The sequence below is a fragment of the Toxorhynchites rutilus genome, chromosome 3 (assembly GCF_029784135.1).
Source record: "Toxorhynchites rutilus septentrionalis strain SRP chromosome 3, ASM2978413v1, whole genome shotgun sequence".
NCBI classification, from domain to species: domain Eukaryota; kingdom Metazoa; phylum Arthropoda; class Insecta; order Diptera; family Culicidae; genus Toxorhynchites; species Toxorhynchites rutilus.
In genome coordinates, this window is record NC_073746.1 from 239139480 (window position 1) to 239161209 (window position 21730).

At 38.7% G+C, this 21730-nt stretch overlaps 1 protein-coding gene and 1 long non-coding RNA gene across 2 annotated transcripts; both read right to left on the reverse strand.

Annotated features, from left to right (window-relative positions):
• Window positions 1-8: 8 nt before the first annotated feature.
• Window positions 9-13995, reverse strand: LOC129778016 (zinc finger protein 43-like). Its single transcript, XM_055784649.1, has 7 exons — window positions 13803-13995; window positions 13363-13717; window positions 12706-13307; window positions 12298-12646; window positions 3226-3331; window positions 2957-3159; window positions 9-159 (listed from the first exon to the last, which is right to left on the reverse strand). The coding sequence occupies exons 2-7, from the start codon at window positions 13516-13518 to the stop codon at window positions 25-27; spliced, it is 1551 nt and encodes a 516-aa protein (XP_055640624.1). The 5' UTR covers window positions 13519-13717; window positions 13803-13995; the 3' UTR covers window positions 9-24.
• A 6603-nt stretch (window positions 13996-20598) lies between these two features.
• Window positions 20599-21135, reverse strand: LOC129778021 (uncharacterized). The gene is made up of 3 exons (XR_008743349.1): window positions 21046-21135; window positions 20914-20987; window positions 20599-20855 (listed from the first exon to the last, which is right to left on the reverse strand). It is a non-coding gene; the product is annotated as an uncharacterized LOC129778021 (long non-coding RNA).
• Window positions 21136-21730: the final 595 nt, after the last annotated feature.

The following is a 21730-nucleotide window of genomic DNA, read 5'->3' on the forward strand; positions in this document are numbered from 1 at the left end:
TCCGACAATTTCCGAAATGATGGTTTATTCGAGCATCGTTTTTCTTCTGACAACAATGGTTTCAATCAAATCTTTATCATTTTCTTGCGTGCTATCTCCTTCGTGTATTATGTCAAAGTCGTAGTCCTTTAACTCCTGAATCAATCCGCCAGCGTTATCCTGTAATACATACATGTTAATAATATGTGATTTAATAACTATGATTATTCAAAAGTTGGAAAATGCAGTGTGAGGGATACATCGTGACGATTCTATAGATATGTTCTATTCAATGTATGTGTTGCGCTTGCGGATACGCGTCTTAAACCTATGAATTACAGGCTAGTAGGACTAATCAAAAGCATTACTTTGTAGCCTGTTTGTTTCATTTATGTTGCGACGTTGATGTTTGTCCTGAGTTTACTCATGATTTTTTGTGTTCGAGACTGTTCAAGTAGGATTGATATACTTTTACATTTCATTCAGTTTTGTATGTGGATATGATCTAGGAATAAAATGAAATTCGAGAATTAACTCTTCAGTAGATTTTTTTGGCTTTGAAAAGAGCCGATGGTTTGCTTAGTTTCATGGAATCAGCTGGAGATGGTTGATTCAGATTCAATCGTCCTGTCCTCGCGAGAACAATACACAAACTGGCAACATGTTGTATTCCTCTCTTGCTTTTTTTTTCAAGTTACATAATCACAAACATGAATTAAATGTCGAGCATGCGATTGCTCCATCGACTGATGTAATTTAAAGAGAATGTTTTTGCATGTTTGGCCACATTTTTCAGTAGGGTGCCAAATCAGAAAACAGGTCACGATCTCATGCAATAATGTTTATGTTAATAACTATTTCCGCTGCGAATGGTTCTCGACAGAGCTGCATTTTTCATCAATGTCACTGACAACTGACGAGCCACGTTAGTCACATCCTACTGATAAAAATGTTGGTCAAATGATGACTGACGGAGTACGATGCAACAATTTGCCTGTTACTTAGCTTCGTCAATACGTTTTGACCGACCAAGTAGGCGGTAAAATTGCCAGCATCGAATTGATGATTGTCGGAGACTGCATTTTATTCTCATCGAGCAAAGGTTCGATTTTCGTTCCGGTTGTTGTTCCCGGTATTTACTGAAGTAAATACTATGTCGAACACGCGATAACGTGTAAGAATGGTATTCAGGTAGCCCAACGTAAACAAATGCACCCTGGTAAACGTGTAAACTTCCATTACATCAAGTGACATATATTTCCCGTCTTGACGATCATATGGCACTGACTTGCAACATGCTTTGGTCGTCAACACACTCTGACAAACTATTTAGTATCGAAGAGCGAGGAACTTGCTTTGTTCGTTTATATTTCTTTGCTCGTCGTTTGGTGGTAAAGTTGCAATGGTCGTCATAGTAGCCCAAATATATGCAGTGACAATGACAAATTGCAGCTCTGGTTCTCGGTGATTGGTATAGCAATTGAATTGGAAATTCTGCAAGACTTGTACACTCTTTTTTATACATTACGATTCCATAATCCGTAAAATTGACGAACATTGGAAGCATTTCCATTTTGCCATACTATATTCATCCTGTCTTGTGACGAATGTTTCTGTACTTTAGCATCACACGCACACATTGCTGTTTTTATGCATTACCAAAAATAGATTGGAGAGGATACGAAGTGTGGTAGACCAAAAAATAATCCGCTGTGACCTGTGAATGGATGTCAACTACGCAAAATAAGGCCAGGATAGCTCCTTAATTAATAATTCTCCATCAGTGTGAGGTTTTTATGACAGTTTTGTTCAGCTCTATGTTTAATGATGCCTGAACTATTTGTCATCAAAACCTCTAACCAAACCTTGTTCATGCAAATTATGCAATTGCAGTTGTCTGAAGAACGTTTTAAACGTTTGTCAATATTTGTTCGATTTCATTTTAGCCACTTTAACAAGTTGAACATGCGCTTAAAAACGCTTGCAGTAGATGCTCATTTCAGTACTGCCCATGTTTGCATAGGAGACGGAATCACCAACGCCATTAGTGTTGGGAAAACGAATATTTTGTTGTTTTTTTTTGCCTACAAGCGTAACCATGCAAATTTTCAATGAAATTATCTGTCCAGTTGAAGGATCTTATCGGCAAAAAGAGGACCTAGGAAATTTTTGCGAATTAAAACAATTTTTTTTTGCATTTGGAAAACGCTTGCGTCTATTTATGCTGACAATCAATCGTTTCAATGAACATTCGTTCGCATAGCTAGACGAAATCACCAGGTTGCTGTATCTGTAGCGTTAGTATTTACATTTCCGATAATAGTCAAAACGTCTCCGTCGGTAGTCGCAGTTGTTATACCTTTGGAGATATAGCTTTTCTAAAAGATATTAGTCTTTCAGCTTATATTATGTTGAGTTTTCGCGGTAGATGGCTGCAGTGGTTAATATCTTGTATAAATATCAGATTTTTACACTGAGGCAGATCCTGCAAAAGTTCTGCGAGTGGCAGGTCCCTGCGCACCACATCTTCGTTGACTTCAAGGCCACATATGATACAATCGATCGACGACAGCTATGGAGAATCATGGTCGAAAACGGCTTTCCCCGAAAGCTGACAAGACTGATTCAGGCAACGATGAACGGTGTGCGGTGCAGTGATCTGGTGTGATCTAGAAAAAAATGTTTGGCCAAAAAGCGACCTCCTGGGATTTCTGAGTGACCAAAAAATCAAAACTTTGAGTGCTTTGAGGCACCCCCCCAATCATGTCCGATTGAGCTGAAATTTTGTCCAGGTCATTTTATTGGGCCAATAAACAAAATGTACGCTTTTTGAAATTCGATGATGATTTTTTTTTACATCCATACATCCATCGCCACCCTTACGCGCACCTATCACATGCTCAATAGATAGTAGACATAAATAAAATCCACCCGATTTATCAGTCTCTTCAGAAGTTCAACTATAAAAAATACTCACAATGTTCTTAACCGCGCGGACAATCTTTGTTTGCCCCCCGTGTTTCCTACGGTGCTGTGTTAGACCGCTACTCTTGATAAATCCTTTGCCGCAAATGTCACATCTATGTGGTCGTTCTCCTGTATGAATGCGCCTGTGGGCGGCCAAGTCGCCCTGCTGAGAAAACTGCTTGCCACAATCGGAGCATGGAAACGGACGCTCTCCTGTTGGTATTCAGAAAACATCGTTACTTATGATTTTATTTCCACACTGCATTTTTATGCTTTTACCAGTGTGAGTTCGTTGATGAATTTTCAACAGAAAAACTCTGGAGAAGGCACGATTGCAAATTGTGCAAACGTGCGGTTTTTCGTTGGTGTGGGTTCGCCGATGTACCTGGAGTGGTTCAACAAAAAAAGATTTGAAATGTTTCGACTTGTACATTATCATTTAATTGATAAAGGGAACTTGTGAATCAGCTCGATTAAACAGTGACTAGAGTCGAATCGAGTTGCTTGACTCGTATTAATGAAAAGGGTCCACATACTTAGGGACGAGGTTTTCAGTGTTCTAAAGCTATGCCCACACATTATAGGTTTTATGAATGCGACTCCCATGGTGCTTTCCGTGTTTAGTTTTCCTGTTTAATTCAGTTGATCTTCATCAAAATCGGAGATCTGAGAAACTCTACCGAGAACTAGTAACCATAAACTAGTATATACCGTATGCGTGAAAATGTTTGCACAATCGTACAGATTATGTTCTCGTTTCACCTGTGAGTACAATACTTTGTTTTTTTTTTGCATTCATATCATAATAGGCTGTGAGTAAAAGAAGCCGATTTCCATAGTTTGACCGTTGCACTATGGCGCAGTGGCAGCATATTTGTGATTTGTCCCACCCACAAATGTCGCGAAAACACATTCCAATTGCCGTGGAAGTGTCCCGGTGGACTGTGAAAAGGATATCAAATCGAGAAAAGGACCAGCGAAGATGGCGAAGGTGGTCACAGGTCTTCCGAGGTTAGCTCTGATTCCGGGGGTTATCATTGCTATCAAAAGGAAGATTCGGGCGAATCCAATACATTCAACAAGGAAAATAGCGAAAACAGCGATATTACGGCACGGAAGATCCTAAAGGAAGATTGCGGGACGAAATCGAGGGAAAAAAAACATGGTCACCAACCGCATCGCGGAGCACGAGTCGAGCGATGCAAGAAAATTTTGAACTTCCTCAATAGAAAAAAAAGCGATAAACTCCGACAAGAGCATGCTTATCGTCCATCCCGTATCGAATTCCAGAACCGATCGCTATATTAGTTCTCTCCCGGTAAAAAACGTGGCCGACGAACATAAAAATGTGTATCTGACCAAGCATCCTGCTAGCATTATTGTAATGTATTCGAGAATCCAGCCTGGAATTAACGAGAGTGATCCGTTTACTCTTATATTATGGAAAACATCTATTTGCTTCTTGGTTGTACAAGGGATTGGCTTAGACTAACTGTGCCTCTCACTAGTTGCATTCGCTATTGTTTTTAGGGGTGCGTTTATTACTTGTACACTGATAGAAATCCTCACTCTACACACTCGCACTAAGCTTTTTAATATTCTTAAATATAAATGATGATTTAACAACAGAAATCTGAAATAAATTTGAATAATAAAAATCCAGTTATTTTTTAATGATTCTTCCATCCTTATCTCTCAGTCTCCATCATCCTCTTTCGAATCCCGCTACTACAAGTCCTTCATCCTTATCACCAGAAATGTTCAATGGTGCAGAATGATTAGGTGATTGCGACGTTGATAGTGGGTCCGCGGTTGACGCTGTCGAACTGTCATCGACCTCATTACAGCTTTGATAATTTTCATCCTCAGAAAAGTTCTGATCTACTAGAGGCACAAGTAATTCGGGGATATTGGAAATATGTGGCGTTCTTTTTACCGGTACAAAAAGGTCTTTCGATTGTGGCAGGTTTTGCTTAGTTTTAATATTCCCTTCTGTCCGTTCATTATCGTCGAGTGGTTCAACTTCCTGACGTGAATCACGTTTAATTTGGTCTAAATGACGCTTTATCTGTCGACCAGACTGATCCAACCGCACTCGATAGTTACGCTTACCTAACACATCTATGATTTCTGCTGAAACCCAAACTTCCTTGTTGGGGTTAGTATAATCACGAACAACAACTTTATTTCCCACTGCAAAACTATCCTCTCTGTTACCTGAATAATTCTGCTTCTGAATATCCTGCTTTGATCCCAAATTTTCCCTAGCAGCAATTTATATTTCGGTTGACCGAGTAGGTCGAGGGTTCATCAAATCCAAGGATGTTCTAACCTCCCTACCTAGCATCATCATGGCTGGCGAAAATCCGGTGGAACAATGAACAGCTCTTCTGTATCCTATCAAGAAATTGACTATTGAACCATTCACACTTTGACTCCCTGTCTCCGACTTAAGAAGGAATGATTTGAATGATTTTACCATATTTTCAGCCGCACCGTTAGTGGAAGGATGACCCGGACTTGTCAAGCTTTGACGAATACCATTCGCTACTAAAAACTTACGAACCTCTGAAGACAAACTGTGCACCATTGTCGCTTACCATTTCATCAAATATTCCAAATCGCGCTATGCATTCAACCAACTTCTCTATCACAAATTTGACATTGCATATTTTTGTTCGGAAAATCTCTACCCATTTTGACAAGGCATCCACCACAATAAAAAAATTGCATTCTTTAACGGGACCCGCAAAATCTTACATTCACCATCACTCCTTCATCAATGTTGATGAAGTTCAAATATGAGTCTTCCTCTTTCCAAATTCTCCAAGATTCCACCGGAAAGCGCGAAGTAAAATCAGCCACATTCAACTGTGACTTAACGTATCCGATATCGTAATTAAACCCTGACATAAATGCGCCCAACGCTGCATTCTACTTGCCTGCTATTGGAGGAATCCCTTTCCTTGGGCTAAAAATACTGAGGAGGGGTTAATGATCCGTTTTGATTTGAAATCTATTACCACTAAATAGAGAAAAAAATTGTTCACACCATATATGACCGCTAATGCCTCTCTATCAATAACGCTATAATTGACCTCTGATGGGTGAAGGATTCTCGATGCGAATGCTACGGGTCGTTCTCTACCACTTTCTTTTTGACTTAGCACCGCCGAAACACCGACATTGGATGCGTCACAAGTAAGAAACAACTCCGCCTTCGGATTGAAGTGAGCTAAGGTTACATCCTTACAAATTTCTTCTTTAATCTTCTTGAAGGCCATGCTAACGTCTCATTCCAATCAAATCTTGCACCTTTGCGAAGCAACATATACATAGGACTCATAATGTCCGCTAATCCAGCAATAAATCGTGCATAATAATTTACAAGCCTCGCAAATGCTCTTACCTCCGTCAACGATTTGGGTTCTGGAGCTTCTATAATTGCTTTAATCCTTTCGTCTGTCTTGCTTAAACCATTTTTCGAAATAGCATACCCTAAGAAAGTCACTTGATTCTTGAAGAAACTGCACTTCTCCTTATTGAGCTTCAAGCCCGCCCTGCTCAACACATCGAACACCTGTTGCAGCCGAACAAGATGCTCCTCATCTGTAGAGCCAGTTACAATGAAATCATCCAAAAAATTCGAGACACGCTTCACGCCACACAACAGCTTCTCAATTTCCCTTTGCACAATCCCTGATGCCGGCTTGACACCGAAAGGTAACCGATTCATCAAATAAACTCCCTGCAATGTGGAAATGGCACACATTTTCCTAGACTCGTCATCAAGTTTGAACTGATTATATGCCTTAGATAAATCAAGCTTGGAGAATTTGTTCCCCCCATTGAGTCTTACGAAAATTTCCTCAGCCGTTGGCAGAGGATGCTTGACATTCTTAATGTAGCTATTTACTTTATAATCACCACACAATCACTTTAATTTATAATCACTTTATAATCACCACACAATCTAATATTCCCGTCAGCCTTCACTACTGGTACGAGAGGTGTCCCCCAGGCACAACTATCGCATTTCGTGATCACACCGGCTTTCTCTATATTGTCAAGTTCTACTGCTACTTTTTCTTGAAATTTGTATGGTACCTGTCGCGGTTTCTTGAACACTGGTGCTACACTTGCTTCTAATTCGAGTCTAATTGTTCCGTGTTTATAGCAGCCCAATTCAGGCGTATAAATATCAGCGTACTGCGTGAAAAAATTATTGAGTTTTTCGTCAACATTAACTGTGATGTTATTGATTGCAGCGAAACGCACTCCAAATGCGTTCATAAATTTTTTACTCAGCAAGGGTGGACCCCCTCCTCTAACCACTGCAAATAAAATATTTTTCGTTTTGCCACCAAACTCTACAACTGGTAATATGGTACCGACCACTTTTATGCTTTCCCCCGAGTACAACTTAAGATGCAGATCAGAATCTTTCAAGCTCCATCGAATAATTTTTTTCTTGTAAAAATCATCTGAAATCACACTAACCCCCGCACCAGAGTCCAGTTCCATCAATAATTCCTCTTCTCCTATCTTGACTTTTACCTCACACCAATTTTTCTCCTCAAACGAATTATTTAGCTTATAAAGATTAATGGTTTTATATTTACTGATATAATTCTGCTGGAGTCCTTCATCGTCTTCTTTGCCGCCATCATTCCGCAACTCTGTATCCGCCGCCATGAAAAAGTTCTTTGGAAATCGCAGGCTGCTTGCAAATGTCCTTTCCGGTTACACTTGCGACATACGTACTCCCGAAAACGGCAGTCTATTCGGTAATGGCCCGGTTTGAAACAAGCTCGACATTTCGCTGCTTCCGGCACTGTTCGCTCTTCCGAATCCGGCTCCCTTTTCGGCTTAGTTCTGTTTACACTTGGTTTTCTCAAGTCTTTCCCATCCTTTACAAAGTTGACATTCGCCTCCATAACGTCCTTCTCGTACTTGAGCGCCAATTCCTGTGCTTTTTCTAACGTCAGCTCTTCATTTTCCTCACATACTCGATCAAACGCCTTCCCGTCTAGCCCATTTATAAATTTGTTGACTAGGTTATGTTGAAGGTGTTCTCCAAATTTGCAATTTGCTGCCATGTTCTTCACTCGAACCGTGGTCGTGTCGCATCGCTCGAAAAAATGTCCTTCTCTCTTTGTGTACAACCACCGGTGGAGTGAAATGTGTTGAAAGTAATTTACACAAATCTGCGTACGATTTGTCTTTCGGCTGATCCGGTGTACAAAGATCCCTCAGTAGTTTGTACGTCATGGAACACAAGTGATTAATCAGCACCGCCTTTCGCCTGATGTCACTCACTTGATTCGCAACAAAAAACTGTTCGATTTGCTCCTTATAGAGTTCCCACTCCTCTATCTCCGCATCGAAATAGGGAAAACTTGCAACGGCCGTTGGCGCCGCCATATTGCTGCCCTCGGGCTGCCTGATGTTTCCGGTTTCCTCAGCCAAACCGTTCGTCGTCTCGTTTGTTGCCATAAAATCAATTTCTCACGATTACTGCCACATCCGCACGCTGTAATGCGCTGCTAAAGCTTCCAGACTCGTCGCCAATGTAATGTATTCGAGAATCCAGCCCGGAATTAACGAGAGTGAGCCGTTTACTCTTATATTCTGGAAAACATTTATTTGCTTCTCTGTTGTACAAGGGATTGGCTTAGACCAGCTATACTCAACCTGCGGCCCACCAGGCTCTTTTGGTTGGCCCGCCTGGCCCGTTATCATTTTGTATGTGTAACAATCACGAAAACTTAAGAAATCATTTAGGAGACATCAGATGAGAATAACGGAGTTTAACACACTACACATTTCACATCTACACATTAGTTAGTTGTCTAGTTAGGTGGTATTAGTAGATTAAATATCTATTAAATATATTTGATACGATCATTAGCACTAATCCCGTCGATATTAGTGAATCAAAATGAAAATATCGATATGAAAATCGTGACCTTTTTTTTGACATAAGACTACGTTTTCCAGTTATGGTACCAAATCAAAAAACTGGTTTTTCTATGAAACAGTTTTACCGTTAAACTGTTATGTTACCATTATTTTAGCTGTGAATCAATTTTGATTATTTGCATTCCAATCGAATCGGAAATTCTTTAGTTTTTTCAGTAAATTACACATTATGGTTCCCCAACCCGTAAATGATTTTAATTAAGAAAAACTGGAAGAATACACATTTTCCTATCGTGTTCTTGTGGCCGAGTATGTATGAGGGAGGTACAATATTTCAATATTACTGTTAATTAGACATACGTAAATTGATCGCTCGAAATGCAATTGCAGCATTTGTTTTACGGACAATGTGGATAGAGATAATATTAAAATTTCCCGTATTCTATTCATTGAGTATAAACAAGTCATTCGCGATTTCAAAACACAGTATTCACAATTCATCAGTCATATAATTGAAAACATCAACATCATCATCATCATCATTCAAGTCGTCTCGCTCCAACAATCAAACAGCAGTCTTTCTCCATGCTGATATCACACATAATGGTTTTGCTCGATTCTATGTGAATGTTTTTGTCTGGTACAATTTTGTTTGGTGGGGGCACCGCGTCGATTTGTGTGCCGTCTGGTGAAGATTGCCTCTGTATTTTTGAATCAGATCATATTTGAATCTGTACTGGGGTGTAAGTTTAAAATTTCTGAAACAAAAGCGTTGTCTTTGGGGTGCGAAGTTTCAAGCGTTGACACCTCTTTGTCAGTTGTACAAAGTGGTATGTCAATCATTTCATTCGAAAGATAAAAGGTATATATTTATGTTTGCCTGAAGAGAGCTTCTGTGAATTCACGAGTATGTTTGGATTTATTGGTGTAATGATGTTGTTTTGAATCTTAGAGGGTTTAAACTTTCTCAGTTTATTCGCCTCTAGTCTTGAAAAAGACCATTTTGAAATACCAAACTAAACAACCCGGCATTGAGAAAAACTATTTGAAAAGTCTTGCTGCTTGGAGGACTGATAAATCGTGAATGACTGATTTGTGATGTTTTCAATCGATCATTCAATTTCGTGATTTCAATGCTTTCTAGTTGAAAGTGACGTTAGGTATTTTTCAACGTTGAGAGTTGTGTTCTTCGGTGAAAAACTTAAGTTGAAATTTTGTTTCGATGGTATTGCTTACGCTTCCGCAGCCACCACATAATAGTGTCGGTTCGGATTTTATGTTACCGTTCTGTGTCTGTTGAGATGTTTCGTTCTGCGTTGGAGATGTGATTTTGCTAGAAGAGACTGAAACTGTACTGAGTACAAGTACAAGAAGTTCAGTATTCCAGTTTCAGTGCTCTATATAGCGAGCAATCAATAGTACATGTTGATACTTAGAATTAATTTGACAATCTACTAAAATTGCTCCTCACTCCTCTCTAAGTGAAAGCATTCATTTGTCAATCCTTGTCTTTGCTATCAAATCTTCGTACTAAAGAGATCTATTATTAACTTTCTTCAATGTTTGTGCTCGACGGCAATATTTTCGTAGTTCTATGTTAACAGAGCGGTTGTGTCTTAAACATCACCCTTCTTCATTTAGCTTTTTTTTTCTTTGCGGCCTGCAGCATCATAACCAACACGTGTTTGTGGCCCTTATGAAAAAAAAGGTTGAGCACCACTGGCTTAGACTAATAGCGAATTCGTTTTTAAAACTGAGTCAGTGCCACACTGACTCTGTAATAAAAAAACGTTTTCAGTTTCACGAATGCGGTGGTTGGTTGGTGTGCGTTATATAGTCTGATTTGTTTATATTTGCGACGACAAATGTACAGTGTCGACGTCTGGTGGCGATATTAGTGCTTGGGAGGCAAATTATTCTCTATCAGATCAGAAGGGCCAAGTGTATGTGTGTGTGTGTGTGTGTGTAAAAATGTGAAAGTTTGAATGAAATTTTTTACTTCATATTGTTTGATTACCTAACATATGTAGTTCTAACGCTCACTTAACCATTTGTCGATGCATTTCCTGTTTGTTCCACAAATAATTACTATTATAATATAAAATCATCGTTAGACACAGTTTTCGTTCAATGTTTCTGCGATATCGGAAAAAATTCTCTTATTTCATCACATAAAATAAATATTCGATACGTTAAAGTAAATTTTCATTCATAATTTTGATTTTGAGAGCACGTTTATTTCTACTGAATATCCATAATAATTTTCGCCTCCCAATGAAAGCACACGGAGCTTAATGCCGTCTACACGAATATACTCTTCAAAATCAGAATCCGAATTGGATTACGATTCCAATTATACAAAAGCAAGAGCAGTAGGTTTCCCATTTTCATAGTCTTCATTTTTAGATTTTCCAAAACAATACTCGGAACTTGACAGTTCAGTATAGTTGTATTGGTGAACTCGAGTGCCAACCCGTGAAACATCTCAGTGCGAAACTAACAGCTTTCGGGGCGAAAGAGTGAATTAGTGCGTTAGTTAGTGCGGCACTGGGGTTGAAACTGAACAAAAACGAATTCGCTATAACTGTGCCTCTCACTAGTTGCATTTGCTATTGTCTTTAGGGGTGCGTTTATTACTCGTACACTGATAGAAATCCTCACTCTACAATTATGGTGTTTGGATTGGTGGCTTCCAATGCCAAAAAGTGAACACGCTGTTCAATCCAGAAGGCGACAAAGTTAACACGGAGGTCTACATCGGGATTTGGGAAAGTGTGTTCTTTCGTGGATCAAGGAGTAGTACGGCCGGAAGCCAAATGTTGGGACTCCGTGCCACATCTCGAACCGTCCCGAAAGCGTGTGGAGGCCGTAATTGCAACAAGTTGAAACTCGATCCATGATTAACATAGTTTAAGACTCTCAGGAACTTGAAAGAAAAAAATAAAAACCGAAATTTTAAGAATTTTTGAAATTTGTGTACTTTAAACGAGTCACCCGGTATATTCAGAGAACAATGAACTAAGAATCGGCGATCAATTACAGGCTAGACAACTAGAAAGCAGCAAATCACACACTATAGATGAAGCAAGTTCTTCTAAAATACAAGCCTGAAAGCACCATAACGATCAGTTAACATCTATCCATTGGGTGGACATAGTGGTGGAAGGCCTGCAATTTGCTTCCTTCAGAAAATTGGGATCGGTTTTAAGCATTAGACCATGATCTGGTTGATCAGAGATATTGGAATACTAACCTAGAATATTTTTAGTACCGTCGATTAATAGTAATAATAGTGACATCCTCCATTTTGACCCAATCTCAACCCTATCGACTAATCGACGGTACTAATAAAAAAGACGCATCTTCCAAATAATAAATTAAATTTCAATATTCCAAAAAGGGTGCTACGACCAATACAACCACCAATACCTTGAGATTGCTACTCTCTGCAAAACCCCTTCCACAAAAGTCACATTTGTAGGGCTTCAGTCCATTGTGGCGACGCTCGTGAAGTTCCTTTCCTCCAACAGTACGGAAGCGCTTCGTACAGAAACTACATGGAAATGGGCGCTCCTGTGTGTGGACTCGAATGTGCGACGTCAGCGCAGAATTTGATACAAATGATTTATCGCAATACGAACAGTGATGGTTCTTCGTCAGTTTGCCAACTGAAGATCCTTTGAAGATAACAGGTTCATCCGCAACGTGTTCTGCCCGCCAATCCGTTGAATTGGCAGACTTCTCGTGTGTTGATTTATGTGATTGCAGATTCTCGTCACTAAAAATATATTGACTATGATGTACATCAGCTAATAAATAACCAAAATATATACTTACCTGTCAAACACCGTTAAGCATATATCACAGACAAAGTTTTGGTGTGTTGCAAGATGTTTCGCAAGGTTTTTCTGTAGCGCGAATCCGGCTCCACATTGTTGACAGATGAAACTAAATTGCACGGTTTTCGATTGCATTATCCATTTTGTTTCTTTCTCCGTTAGTTCATTATCATCAGACATATATTTATCATCAATATATTCTTGATGAATTGAATCAGTCTCGGCATCGATATCGTTGGTTTTTACTGAACTAGTATAATCGAAATCTTGTAATTCTAGCTCAACGGGATCTTCCTCTATGATATACTTGACTCTTGCATCACTCTCGCTGTGTGCACTTTCCCTGTCTGAAAACTGGATAATCTGATCAACACCTAAATCGAGTTGTTCACCATCATCGATTGTCTCTATCTCTTCATAGATAGTGTCTGACGATTGAGAATTCAGTGCAACGCAAATAACTGCAGCCTCCTTGCTGTCGATCGTGTTTTGCAAAACACTCTCTGTTTTCAGACATCGTTCCCGGAAACGGGCTGCGTTGGCCAGATCATTCAGGCAGTTACCACAAATGTTCTTCGAATATGAATCGTTCTCTGTAATCTACGATTAATGTTCTAAACATTAGTTTATATATCTGTATATGACTTACGCTTACCAAAATTCCGCCACAATCCGCTATCAAATTACAAATCTTACTGTCGAATTCATCAAGTATATCGAACACATACACCATGTCATTCTCTTCTTCCAAGCAGCACCGGCAGCAACCCGGCATCACAAGACCGCTAGACATCTTTTTTGAAAATCTCATACACAAATCAAACTTTTTCTAACGAAAAATTGATGTTTAAGTTGAGAACCTACTACGCTCCTACGATACATCTGTTTGGATGTTTTTACAATTTTCTATCACACGATATCGATACTAACACCTTTTCTATCCGTTTGATTTACTTGATGATTAGACGGACTCTGCGAGTAGATTACATTTCGATCTTTTCCAATGTTTTCTATAAGTAGAATGTGAGTTTCGGTTCAATCTAATTGTCCATTTAGCATCGTTAATTGCTATCCATTTAGTAATCATTAACATACGTGTTTTTTGTCTTCCGTCCAAAGGGAATTAAATAAGGACCAGTTATTGTGACTATACACTCGGAGAGATTCATATTCAACTATTCCGCAATAAAACCGTAAACAAGAAACATATTTGAACCTATTTGAACAACTTTCACATGCAGATTGGCAATAATAAAAACAATCCAGTGAAATGATACAGGGATGAGGAAGTATGCGAAGTATTTTTGATTGGTAAACGATATATTGATGTCGTCACTAATACATTGACTGTGAAGTTAACCCTTTCCCATACCATGTAATATGTCACACATCAAGTGATTTCACTTCTCTGCTGGTCGAGCACCTAGAGACGTCGGTTAATCGTTCGATAATTTCAAATAATTGAATATCTGCAATTTTAATCGAGTAATTTTGTATCGAATGAAAAATCAAAATATGAATACATCGAATAATTATCAAAGTAATCGCGATTAATGAAAAAGGGAACCATTTTTTAAAAAAATACAGTGCAAAATTTGTTTAACCGTCATAATGTTTCGTCGAAATTCAACGAATATGCTAAACCATTTACGGTTGAAGCATAAAAATGATTCCCTGGTGGTGGAGGAAACTAATAAGAAGAATTCAGGGTCTGCAGGAGTGAAATGCGGACTTGAAGAAGATGGTCTCAGCTCCCGTTCTAAAATACTAGTATTCAAATTCAGAGTGCCAAGGAAAATATAGTTCGGATTCGATTATATACAGACTCGATTATATGTGATTCGATTATATACAATTTTGGACTCGATTATATACAGTTTGAAAAAAAATATTGACGTGGGACTACGTCTAACCGGAATATATGGAGGGTAAAATGAAAACCTAAACACAGAACATGCAGGAAAAAATGAAAGATTTCGAATGCTTATAGCTCGAACATTTCGTACTGGATAGGAGAGATGTTTGCATCACTTGATAGGGAATATTTCTACGCATCTATCGCAACTAACAAAATGTTGTTTTTCATTAGATTCACAATTGAATAACTGTAAAATATTAGGCGTTATCTAAACGCCCTAACTGCATCGTTTTGATTGGCCCGATTTACGGTTTCCCTAACACAGCCATCAAAACCAAGCAGCCTTGGGGAAATCGGCATTGCAAATACATGAAAGTAGGGGGACTTTTGTTCTCATCGAAAAATGTTCCCTAACACAGACTTTAAAACCAAGCAGCGAAATCGGCATTGCAAACACACGAAAGAGCCTAGAGGCGAGTGAACTGAGAAGTTTAAACCCTCTTAAAGCCAAAAAGAAGAAAAAGAACACACGAAAGTAGGGGGAGCTTTTGTTCCCACCGAAATGTGTTCCCTAATAGAGATTTCTAAACCAAGGTGCCTGGAGAAATCGATATTTCAAATTCATGCAAGTCGGGGGTATTTTTGTTCCGACTGGAATGTGTTTCCCTAACACAGACTTCAAATCCATGAAGCGTGGGGAAATCGGCATTGCGAATTCATACAAATCGGGGGTATTTTTGTTCCGATTGAAATGTGTTTCCCTAACACAGACTTCAAAACCGAGGTTTCTGGGGAAATCGGCTCTGCAAATAAATGCAAACTGCGAGTACTTTTGTCCTCGCTTGCCTTTGTGCAGAGTGGAATATGTCTGTCCTAACATGATCTTCTAAACTTAGGAACCTGGGAAAATCGTGCAGCCACTAGAAGCGAATGAACTTCCCAGTTTCAAGCAAATTCGAGATTCGAGAAGTATGTACACTTTTGGGATGTAAACTTCAGAGGGAAATGTAAAATAAAATAATCGTTTGATAATTTTTTTTGTCTTTATTGGAAAGATTTTCAGCCTTAGGCTGGTTCATCAAACGTTTGATAATTCTTCCGTACATATATTTTGTTCTAGTCATCATACCAAACGTAAAAGGTCCGTCATTAAATTTACTTGTAACGAAGAACAATCAATCACAATAAATGAATTGACTTTACACGTCATTTGTTCATTTTTTTCACTCACAGAGCAAATATATTGAACTCAATTGAATTTGGAAACTGTTTCATTCAATCAAGAATTTAATCAATACAAACGAATGATTGCTAAGCTAAGGTAGTTCCACGTGAACCTTGCGGTTATATCATAGATATAACCCACTCATTTTTTTTTATGTTTCAAATATGAGTTATTTCAAGGAGAAATGTAACCTTTCAACGTTAAGGCGTAATTCAAGTGATTAATTCATATACAGTGGGGTAAAAATCGTGATTTTTGAAGATTTTGCTTGAATTTTCACCAAGAATTCATTATATCGATATTGCAGCCAAATTAAGATAGATAGAAGTTGGGTGTCAAAGAACAAATTGTAGAGCGTTTAAAGAGCTTCAATTTGATTAATATAAACAATCCAGTTTAATAAAAAAATCAGGATGACATTAATAATAATACATTAACAATTACTAACTTTTAAGTTTTTCACTTCCAAAATGTTATTAAAATCCATTAATTTAAATGTTCCACTACTATATCCTGTATCAAATTTTCTCATCTTTTAAATGAAAGCAACAGAATCGTCTTCCGTAGCGTACTTTGTAATGTAGAGCCAGTTCGAGGCAACAGAGTCCGAAACAAAAAAAAAGTTCTATAACTCTGTCATTGTTGAAATTCGAACATATGCGTAGAAGGATTTTTTCCATCAAATAGTATCGTCTATCACCCTCTGAGAGAATCTGGATAATTTGTTTTTTCATGTGAGAAAGGTATTTTCTGACTTTAAGGGGATGAATCAAAAATCAAATTCCTCTTTTATATTTAAAAAAAAAAGAAAAATACATGCAAATAAAACGAATGAAAAAAAAAATTTTTTTTGGTTCGATTATATACAGGATTCGATTATATATAGTGAAAAGAAATCAGAAACCGTATATAATCGAGTCCGCGCTGTATACCATACTAGTGGTCTATGATTCTATAAATATACTTCTTTTGAACTAGTAGCTATAGGGACCAAGCAGAAATATTCAAACAAACCAGCTATTCCAACAACATTCGAAGAAAAGGTAATTTTGAACAGAAAAAAAATTGTTCTGGTGCAATAAAGGGTGTGTCACATCAAATTGCATCACGGAAAAAACGCTGTAGAAATTCGCCCAGTAGACCGATCCTTTTGAAAATTTTAGACAGTAAAATAAAAACTATTAAACAACTTTTGGCATTTTCTTTTTATTCATACTTCGAGCCCAAGCCCGTATGCTCGCACCTTCCTCTTTACCCCGTCCATAAGGTTCTGTACAACGTCAGGTTGTAGTTTTTTTTGAACAGAAATCCATTTTCTCTTGAAGTCCGCCTCCGATTTGACAATTTTTGGGTTCTTCCGGAGGGCCTGCTTCATAATCGCCCAATATTTCTCTATTGGGCGAAGCTCCGGCGCGTTGGGCGGGTTCATTTCCTTTGCCACGAAGGTGACCCCGTTGGCTTCGTACCACTCCAACACGTCCTTTGAATAGTGGCACGAAGCGAGATCCGGCCAGAAGATGGTCGGGCCCTCGTGCTGCTTCAATAGTGATAGTAAGCGCTTCTGTAGGCACTCCTTAAGGTAAACCTGCCCGTTTACCGTGCCGGTCATCACGAAGGGGGCGCTCCGCTTTCCGCAAGAGCAGATCGCTTGCCACACCATGTACTTTTTGGCAAACTTGGATAGTTTCTGCTTGCGAATCTCCTCCGGAACGCTGAATTTGTCCTCTGCGGAGAAGAACAACAGGCCTGGCAGCTGACGAAAGTCCGCTTTGACGTAGGTTTCGTCGTCCATTACCAGGCAATGCGGCTTCGTCAGCATTTCGGTGTACAGCTTCCGGGCTCGCGTCTTCCCCACCATGTTTTGCCTTTCGTCGCGGTTAGGAGCCTTCTGAACCTTGTATGTACGCAGGCCCTCCCGCTGCTCGGTCCGCTGGACGAATGAACTAGACAAATTCAGCTTATTGGCGACATCCCGGACCGAACTTCTCGGATCACGTCTAAACTGCTTAACTACGCGCTTGTGATCTTTTTCACTGACGGAGCATCCATTTTTGCCGTTCTTCACCTTCCGGTCGATGGTTAGGTTCTCGAAGTATCGTTTTAGTACTCTGCTGACCGTGGATTGGACGATTCCCAGCATCTTACCGATGTCCCGATTTGACAACTCCGGATTCTCGAAATGAGTGCACAGGATTAATTCACGACGCTCTTTTTCGTTCGACGACATTTTTCCAAATTTACGAAAAATTGACAGGGAAGCATGGCCTACGTGATCTATACACTCTTATCTGATTATAAGCGAAAGCTGAAGATATAATTCCTAAAAATTAAATTTCTACAGCGTTTTTTCCGTGATGCAATTTGATGTGACACACCCTTTAAAATTATTGTGCACTGTTTTCATGGTGTGCTGTTTTTTCAATCGATCTCAAAAAATCATGAAATTTCATTCAAATCATTCAAAAACCATTATTCTGCACCATGTTTATTTCAAAATTATATTTAATGTAAGTTTTAAAATCATGACCTCATATTTTTATTTATTATGAATGTCTGCTCTTTTTGATTACAAGAAATAAATATTTGCTCGATTAATCGAATACTGAAAGACAATTATTCGAATGAATCGAATATTTAAAAATGACTCCACGATTAATCGACAATCGAAACAATCGAAAAATTTAGACATCTCTACGAGCACCCTATGTTATGCAATTACACCATGAGTGAGACTCGATGTTCTACGGGAAAAGGTTAACGTCGAAGAATACTCCTTTACACTTTATTTCTAATGTGTATTATTTTCTATGATTCATTTTAATGGTTTCTATGAAGATGAGGAAGCTAAAATGATACACAAAGATATCACATTTATTCGTCTATTCCGACGTGATACCACAAACATTCATTGTTTGAAAAATCCGTGCGTAGTCGGAAAGAGAGCGCTTATGACGCGTATCGCGGTTATGTTAAGTCAGTAGCATATCTTCCAAGGACATACGCCAAGTTTAGATTAGCCTTTTATCCGTGTTTGGCATTCTTTTGAATTTTGAATTTAGAAATCGGGTCATTGCAGCAGTTGTGATCGCAAAATTCTTGGAAATAGGGTTCCTATTCGTTTCACATCCCCTATTCTCCAGTCCAAGGCGCTTGTATAAATGTATGACAGGTGAAGCAACATCATCACTTTAAAAAGACGGGGATTACGGTTTGTGTAGCGGAGGTTGTTTGTTTTGTTATTGCTAGGATTCGCCATTTTTGAATTTTCACATGCAAGAGTAGTGGATGAACTGGATGAAAATGAAATTCTACAAAATCATCCCTTCTTTTTCACATAAATTCGCGAAAGCCGAACATAGTAGGCATCGTTCGAATAAGCATTGTGGCAGTTTGTAGAGAGCCGCCGGCAGCTGTTTGTAAACAATACCGACAGCAATTCCAATATGGCTGAAAGTGCATTTCATATGATTGTTTCACCTGGTATACGTAGAAGCGCCTTGCTCCAGACATGGCTCTCTCAGACTACTCCCAGCAAACATTAAGTCGTATGAATAGCTATAATTGGAGGCAATATACATACAACCAAGACACATTTGTATGATATATGATGCAGATAACTAGCATATACACACAAAAGTGGAGGCGATATACGTATATGCCATATTTTGTACGCATATAAAGCCTTATATATGCGATATGCGATGCTTTTTGGGCTGATATGCGATTTAATACGACAACGTTTCCACTCAATTCATCGATGACATGGAAAATCGTGTTTTTGCTTTTTATGCGATTTTAGATATATATGATCGACATTTTGATTGATATTTTATGCGATTGTGATTTGATACGAAATTATATGTAACTTATCATGTGCAAAGTTATACGATTTAATGTTTGCTGGGCTGTTTCTTCACCAATTTGAAGTTCTTTCCTCTCGTTTTCTTCTTCTTCTTCAAAAACAACAATGGTTTCAAAGCTAAGAGCGTGCAGCATGGAACCGGATACACGACCAGACAACATGTTCGGTGTTGTGGTAGCCATCGCCACAATCACAAATAGCGAATTCGTTTTTGTTCAGTTTCAACCCCAGTGCCGCACTAACTGCTGTCAAAACGTTTCTTCATTCACTCAGTTGCAACCAAGGAAAGCGAAGTGGTAGGTGAAACGTAATGTCAGAATTGCCGTTCAGACGTATCCCGTGAGTTTGAATTTATTTACATAGATGGTATCCAAATAACACTAAACATTGACTACAGTTTCGCCGGCACGGTTGATTGCCGTTATGAACCAGCACAAAAAACCAAGCTGCAAATTATGCGCCAGTGGCGGTACCACGATCAAAGCTGAATAAATCATATCACATTAGCCGAGCCAGCAGGCGGAGGCATATGCATAAAGGTTACTAGGTTACTATTTTCAACGACAACTGTTTTATTTATATACTGCTTCAAATACCTTCGACGAAATCAAATGTAACCATACCAACGTAAGTAATAACATAAACAAATCCAAACTTTTCGTCTTGCCATTTCTCATACGTCTTTTCTAAATAGTGTAAATTACGAGCCACCTGTTAACTCCACTATCTTGGTTTCAACCTACCCTTAGAAAAATCCTCGGTCGAAAACTACTAAATACATTTGGTAATGCAAAATTAGTAGAATGTACAAATTTTTTGTACATATTGTCAACAAACCCGCATCCCTACCAGAGATTAGTATATTTTACTCGATAACATTAGTAAGCTTGGATATTGTCATATCTGAAAATTGGTGAGAAAACCATTTTCATTGTTCCCATAAGGCAATACGGAGGTATAATAAGGATATAATTCTGATACGTGCATTTTCGGCGAGAAAATGTAGCCGATATTGGGCTTCCGAATCATGGTTCTGCTTGACATATGTGTTTATTAGTACGGTCGAAAATGACTATAGATTGGTAGTATTTACCAAAAAATTCGTTATATTTACTAATTATTTCTCTCAGTGTAGTGTCGCACTATGTTCGGATTTCTTCCACCAATTCGATGCAAATCAGCTAGTTTTTAGCCTGATCAAAGCTGAAATTATATTTGTTTTTTTTTTACAGTTCAAACTTGAATTATTTTTAAACCTTACAAATTTAGTTTCTGAATCCGTGTGACACCTCTTGCAAATATGATTCGGTTTTGTTGATACAATTATAATGTTTCCTATAGGGAATTTCACAGTTAAACATATTTTCAAGTAATCAACTCATTTAGTACTTACAAATAGCAATAGAAATAATCCCTAATTCAATCTATTTTTTTATAATTCTTGTACCTTGTATTTTCACCTCTACCTTTGATTCTGTTCGCTTTGTGATGTTTTTATTTACACCTTCTCTTTGTTTCTCGCCGTCTGTCAAGACAAATTAACTGCCTCACATTGCGACAGGGACATCTTCATCTGCCCTGCGGTTCTGACCACAACACACTAGGTTCGCCCCGAAAGCTGACGATTCTATGGTACTAGGTGAGGCCGTTTCGTCTCTAAGTTGGTTAGGGGAGCGGTATATGAAAACAGCACGGAAGAAAGTAGAAGGAGAATTATTTGCTTGTAGCGTGAAAGAGACAGACTGATCACGAGCGAGCTTCGGCAATAGCGTATTGTGTTTTGTTTACAAACAAAACACAGTAGACTTCCAAGATGGCTGAAGAGTGGTTTTAGCAAGTTAGCCCACCTTAGTATATACTTCTAGGCGCCTTGGGCTGATTTAGACGATACCAGTCAGCGCTCTAGTTGAAATATCCAGTGAACAGAGAACAGACACTCTGTTCAAGTTACTTGTACCAGTATCGAACAAGTAATTGGCCTCTAACTTGAACAGAGTGTCTGTTCTCTATTCACTGGATACTTCAACTAGAGCGCTGACTGGCATCGTCTAAATCAAGGCGTTTATATCAATGTATAA

What these genes read in the sequence shown, in the direction of transcription:
- LOC129778016 (XM_055784649.1), bottom strand. Translation starts at nt 13,518, where the DNA reads ATGAGATTTTCAAAAAAGATGTCTAGCGGTCTTGTGATGCCGGGTTGC. An exon ending in CGGATTGTGGCGGAATTTTG is followed by an intron (nt 13,308 to 13,362) that starts GTAAGCGTAAGT and finishes CATTAATCGTAG; the next exon opens with ATTACAGAGAACGATTCATA. An exon ending in CAGAGAGTAGCAATCTCAAG is followed by an intron (nt 3,332 to 12,297) that starts GTATTGGTGGTT and finishes GAACCACTCCAG; the next exon opens with GTACATCGGCGAACCCACAC.